Consider the following 6,258-nt stretch of genomic DNA (forward strand, 5'->3'; position numbering starts at 1 on the left):
TTATAATTTTTTTAAATCCATTTTGAATTCAGACTGTAACACAACAAAATGTGGAATAAGTCAAGGAGTATGAATACTTTCTGAAGACACTGCATGAATAAAATAATATTCATAGGTTCATTAATGTATGTGTGTGTGTATTCTTACTTCTTTTGTTCTGATCCAGAACCCATTAATCAGAAGAGCCCAGCAGGACACTTGTTAGGTGCTATTCCAGGGCCTAGTTGTTTTTCTCCTCTGTGTTATATTAAGGCATTGTTTTAAAAGTGGTTCTCCAGCTTCTCTTTTTCTGCCAGAGTGAGTAAAAATAGAAACTTTCATGCTCTCTCAATGTACTTTCCCTCCAGGAAGTGCACATCTGTGGGGTTATTGGATTGGCTGCCCTTTTGTCATGTGGCGCCCCCGTTCTCAGGCTCCCATTGGTTGGCACCTGTGGGTCTCTTTGAAGGAAAGCCTTTCTGACGGGACTCAGGAGCCCAGAGGAGTTGTTGTGGAAGTGGGAAAGAAGGACAGTGTTGGTGGGTAGGAGGCTGGAGCACGGTGGGGGTGGTGTTGGTAGGGAGTTGGAGATTGGCGGGCTGAAGCTGTGAGGGTGGAGAGTGGTGGGGGCTAAAGCAATGATGGTGGTGGGGGCTAAAGCAGTGAGGGTGGAGGGTGGAGGGTGGTGGGGGCTGAAGCAGTGAGGGTGGTGAGGGCTGAAGCAGTGAGGGTGGTGGGGGCTAAAGCAGTGAGGGTGGTGGGGGCTGCAGCAGTGAGGGTGGAGGGTGGTGGGGGCTGAAGCATTGAGGGGGGAGAGTGGTGGGGGCTGAAGCAGTGAGGGTGGTGAGTGGTGAGGGCTGAAGCAGTGAGGGTAGTGAGGGGTGGGGGCTGAAGCAGTGAGGGGGAGAGTGGTGAGGGCTGAAGCAGTGAGGGGGAGAGTGGTGAGGGCTGAAGCAGTGAGGGGGAGAGTGGTGGGGGCTGAAGCAGTGAGGGTGGGGAGGGCTGAAGCATTGAAGGGGGAGAGTGGTGGGGGCTGAAGCAGTGAGGGTGGAGGGTGGTGGAGGCTGAAGCAGTGAGGGTGGTGAGGGCTGAAGCAGTGAGAGTGGTGAGTGGTGGGGGCTGAAGCAGTGAGGGTGGTGAGGGCTGAAGCATTGAGGGTGGTGAGTGGTGGGGGCTACAGCAGTGAGGGTGGTGAGGGCTGAAGCAGTGAGGGTGGTGAGTGGTGGGGGCTACAGGAGTGAGGGTGGTGAGTGGTGGAGGCTGCAGCAGTGAGGGTGGTGAGGGCTGAAGCAGTGAGGGGGGAGAGTGGTGGGGGCTGAAGCAGTGAGGGTGGAGAGTGGTGGAGGCTGAAGCAGTGAGGGTGGTGAGGGCTGAAGCAGTGAAGGTGGTGAGTGGTCGGGGCTGAAGCAGTGAGGGTGGTGAGTGGTGGGGGCTACAGCAGTGAGGGTGGTGAGGGCTGAAGCAGTGAGGGTGGTGAGTGGTGGGGGCTACAGGAGTGAGGGTGGTGAGTGGTGGAGGCTGCAGCAGTGAGGGTGGTGAGGGCTGAAGCAGTGAGGGTGGTGAGGGCTGAAGAATTGAAGGGGGTGAGTGGTGGGGGCTGCAGCAGTGAGTGTGGTGAGGGCTGAAGCATTGAAGGGGGTGAGTGGTGGGGGCTGAAGCAGTGAGGGGGGAGAGTGGTGGGGGCTGAAGCAGTGATGGTGGTGAGTGGTGGGGGCTGAAGCAGTGAGGGTGGTGAGTGGTGAGGGCTGAAGCAGTGAGGGGGGAGAGTGGTGGGGGCTGAAGCAGTGAGGGTGGAGAGTGGTGTAGGCTGAAGCAGTGAGGGTGGTGAGTGGTGGGGGCTGAAGCAGTGAGGGGGAGAGTGGTGGGGGCTGAAGCAGTGAGGGTACTGAAGGCTGAAGCATTGAGGGTGGTGAGTGGTGGGGGCTACAGCAGTGAGGGTGGTGAGGGCTGAAGCAGTGAGGGTGGTGAGTGGTGGAGGCTGCAGCAGTGAGGGTGGTGAGGGCTGAAGCATTGAAGGGGGTGAGTGGTGGGGGCTGCAGCAGTGAGTGTGGTGAGGGCTGAAGCATTGAAGGGGGTGAGTGGTGGGGGCTGAAGCAGTGAGGGTGGTGAGGGCTGAAGAATTGAAGGGGGTGAGTGGTGGGGGCTGCAGCAGTGAGTGTGGTGAGGGCTGAAGCATTGAAGGGGGTGAGTGGTGGAGGCTGCAGCAGTGAGGGTGGTGAGGGCTGAAGCATTGAAGGGGGTAGTGGTGGGGGCTGAAGCAGTGAGGGTGGTGAGGGCTGAAGCATTGAAGGGGGTGAGTGGTGGGGGCTGCAGCAGTGAGTGTGGTGAGGACTGAAGAATTGAAGGGGGTGAGTGGTGGGGGCTGAAGCAGTGAGGGGGGAGAGTGGTGGGGGCTGAAGCAGTGATGGTGGTGAGTGGTGGGGGCTGAAGCAGTGAGGGTGGTGAGTGGTGTGGACTGCAGCAGTGAGGGTGGTGAGTGGTGGGGGCTGAAGCAGTGAGGGTGGTGTGTGGTGTGGACTGCAGCAGTGAGGGTGGTGAGTGGTGGGGGCTGAAGCAGTGAGGGGGGAGATTGGTGGGGACTACAGCAGTGAGTGTGGTGAGTGGTGGGACTGCAGCAGTGAGGGTGGTGAGTGGTGGGGACTGCAGCAGTGAGGGTGTTGTGTGGTGGTGACTGCTGCAGTGAGGGTGGTGAGTGGTGAGGGCTGCAGCAGTGATGGTGCAGGGTGGTGGTGGTGTGTGTGTTTATGTGTGTGTGTGCCTGCATTCATTCGTTAATCAATTTTTGTCTGTGTGTGTGTGTGTGTGTGTGTGTGTGTGTAGGGAGATATCCCTGTGGCTCTGAGGTGGCAGAGGGCTGGGGATATAGGGTGATGACATCACAGCTGGCTGCAGAGGGCAGGGGATGCAGGGTGATGACATCACTGCTGGCTGCAGAGGGCAGGCACGCAGGGTGATGACAGCTGGGACCTGGAGCAGTGCTGAGCCGGGATCTGGACACTGCAGGGACAGAGAGAGCCAGGCTCCAGTGATCCTAGTGACAGAAGAAGAAACACAGGTACATATAGTATATAACAGGAGCACAGCCATAACAACCTGCTCGTTGATCAACCGCAGGCCCTTTTCTTTCCCAATAGAAAATTAGGATCAAGTCTTATGCTTACTCAGCACAATTGTATGTGGTGCTCAAATTGCAAACTGACTTGTGCCATTGCACTGTCACACCCTTGTGATTCAAGCCACAGTTTAAAACACAGACAACCATGTCTACCTAATCATCGATCCATTTCTGTTCTTCCTGATGAAACGTAAACCTCACATAGACACTTAGAGTACTGTATATCAATCCATTACTATCTATGCGCAGCCATACACCTACTTTCATGTGGTAGGTTCATACTCTAGGGACTGGTTTCCTAGACACAATGGAGAATCTCCATTGAAAATACTTTTTAGTCCAGAACTAGGTTTAATCTGGGTCTGAGGAAACCGGCTCTAGGAGTCTCTGTAGCACACAGCACTCTTATGGGGAGACAGTGGCCTCTGGTGGTTAACATTACGCACTGTGTGTGTGTGTGTGTGTGTGTGTGTGTGTGTGTGTGTGTGTGTGTGTGTGTGTGTGTGTGTGTGTGTGTGTGTGTGTGTGTGTGTGTGTGTGTGTGTGTGTGAGAGAGAGAGTTTGTTTGTGTAAACATAATGTTTATACACATGCATTTATACTATTATGTTTGTTTGTAAACTGATGCTTTTACATTATCTCTGGATTGATAGAATAGGTTTGTAATTATTCACCAACATTTTTTAAATGATCTTCTACACATCTATGTTTGGATTACCCCTCATCCCTGTTGCTCAGTGGTCTGTTCTGGACTATACCATGAAGCAGACTCCAGATGGAGTCAACTCTAATCTTTGTGTGCAGTTGCTTCAGTCTGCCATTAGCTCTGATGCATTTGACACACACACGTTGTTACACACGTGCCGTGTGTAACAACGTGTGTGTGTCAAATGCATCAGAGCTAATGGCAGACTGAAGCAACTGCACACAAAGATTAGAGTTGACTCCATCTGGAGTCTGCTTCATGGTATAGTCCAGAACAGACCACTGAGCAACAGGGATGAGGGGTAATCCAAAGATAATTATGTGAAGACGTACACAGAGATATGCACACACACACATACACCGACAAAATCTGCACACATACACTTACTTTGACACACAAGCACACTATATTTTGCACATACATTTTTTATGGTTCATTGAAGTCATTGCACCTCACGTGTTGTCATATAGAGCAGTGTGTTGGTTTTGGCCCTAGCATTACATCAAATAATCAAAGCTGGATGATGAGTTGGTTATTTGAATCATCTGTGTAAAACAAAACGTGCATCCAGGGGATCGAGTTTTGGAAACCCTGACTGATTTAGAGAAAGAAGCACACAGCTGCAGAGTGGACGTTGCCCGTCAGAAACAGGTCAGGTGTACTTGTACTGCCTGTCCACCAGGTGGAGGTATAACCCACCACGTACATCACCTGTCAACAGCTGGGGATCGTACACAGCCTCGCAATCCCGACCTTACCAGCAATGGAACTGCAATATTACCGCATATATAGAAAATTAGGGAATCAAAACTTATAGTAGCCTTTCAAAATATATAATAAATCAACCAATAGCTCAATGTAATTGTAATTAATATTAGTTCATATGCAATAGGAGATCAGAAATGATCAATGTTACACTCTGAGAAAAGCAATAGTTCTAATAACTTTGTATAAGAAATGATCCTTTCTTCCATTTACAGTTGAGCAAATACATTGCACACCTATTGCATTTACTTGTTTTTAACAAGTTTGAAAAGCTATCGATTTGACTGTATGGAAGAGAATATGTTTCCTAATCACATGTCCTAATTAGATCAATAGAAAATAATGAGGCAAAGATTGTCTAACAGCGGGACCCTGTTACTACTCCATGACTTTTGCTCTGACTACAAACACACAGGATAGTCTGATGGAGAGGGTTAGTGGTTGGGGTAGCACTGCGCAAAATATTTAGTAATCAGTTCATTGAGGTTATGCTGCATGGATGTGTTGGGGAAAATAATACACTGTCCTATGTTATAGACAGAAGAGGGCTGCATGGCAGACCAATCTGGATCTCATCTCATCATGTCCAGCCCACTCATTATCTCAGCGAATCATGGCTAGCAGAAAGGTTGCTGACTTTTTCAGTGGCTAAACCAACTAGGCTCATAATTTAACAATTCTATTCATATGTACAGATGGCAAACACATTTGTTATTGAGGCACATGAAATTTCACATAATCCAGAAGGCATGTCTGCCCCAAAACTAATTTAGATTTTTTTTAAAGTTTTCATTCAAATGGCTCTCCTGTGTAGTAGTGATGCGACAGATGCCTAGTTTCCAGAATGGAGTCACAATTGTTTGGTCCCCACAAGGATAGTAAAACAAACGTGTGTGTGTGTGTGTGTGTGTGTGTGTGGATGACACCAGGCCAGTGCTCAGTGATGTGTGTGAAGTGAGACAGGAGAAATAAAGCAATTCTCTCTCACTCTCTTTCATTTTCTTTCTTTCTTTCTCTCTCTCTCTCTCTCTCTCTCTCTCGCTCACTCTCTTTCTCTCTCTCTTAAACAAATTAAACCTTTAAACCTTGGCGTGCCACTTAAATTATTTAACTTTCTCTCTATAGCGTAGCCTACCTCTCTCTCGCTTTTTTTCTCTGTTACTCTCTCTTTCTCTCTCTACACACATAGACACATACATATTTATCTCTGTGACATGAAGCACTCAAAACAAAGGCACCATCAACGAGGCGCACACTGAGGTTGACAGGAACAAAGGACAAGACTCACATATCTCAAGTCTGGTAATGAGTTTAGACACTGAAGCCTAAGACATTTGTGGGCAGATGGTTCAACTGTGGGCAACCCCTCTTTCAGACACACAACCCTCCTTCTAACACACACCCCTAGCACAACCCTCCTTCTAACACACCTCTAACACAACCCTCCTAACACACACCCCTAGCACAACCCTCCTTCTAACACACCCCTAACACAACCCTCCTAACATACACCCCTAGCACAACCCTCCTTCTAACACACACCCCTAACACAACCCTCCTTCTAACACACACCCCTAACACAACCCTCTTTCTAACACACACCCCTAACACAACCCTCTTTCTAACACACACCCCTAATACAACCCTCTTTCTAACACACACCCCTAACACAACCCTCTTTCTAACACACACC

General features: G+C 49.6%; 1 protein-coding gene across 1 annotated transcript; it reads right to left on the reverse strand.

Moving 5' to 3' along the window:
- Positions 1 to 633: 633 nt before the first annotated feature.
- Positions 634 to 2,743, reverse strand: LOC116374117 (extensin-like). Its single transcript, XM_031823908.1, has 2 exons — positions 1,471 to 2,743; positions 634 to 1,349 (listed from the first exon to the last, which is right to left on the reverse strand). The coding sequence occupies exons 1-2, from the start codon at positions 2,741 to 2,743 to the stop codon at positions 634 to 636; spliced, it is 1,989 nt and encodes a 662-aa protein (XP_031679768.1).
- Positions 2,744 to 6,258: the final 3,515 nt, after the last annotated feature.

The sequence above is a fragment of the Oncorhynchus kisutch genome, linkage group LG5 (assembly GCF_002021735.2).
Source record: "Oncorhynchus kisutch isolate 150728-3 linkage group LG5, Okis_V2, whole genome shotgun sequence".
Lineage (NCBI taxonomy): Eukaryota > Metazoa > Chordata > Actinopteri > Salmoniformes > Salmonidae > Oncorhynchus > Oncorhynchus kisutch.

Coding starts and splice junctions, on each gene's coding strand:
- LOC116374117 (XM_031823908.1), bottom strand. CDS start 2,743: ATGCAGGCACACACACACATAAACACACACACCACCACCACCCTGCAC. Junction 1,350..1,470: donor CACTCACCACCCTCACTCCT/GTAGCCCCCACC, acceptor TCACTGCTTCAG/CCCTCACCACCCTCACTGCT.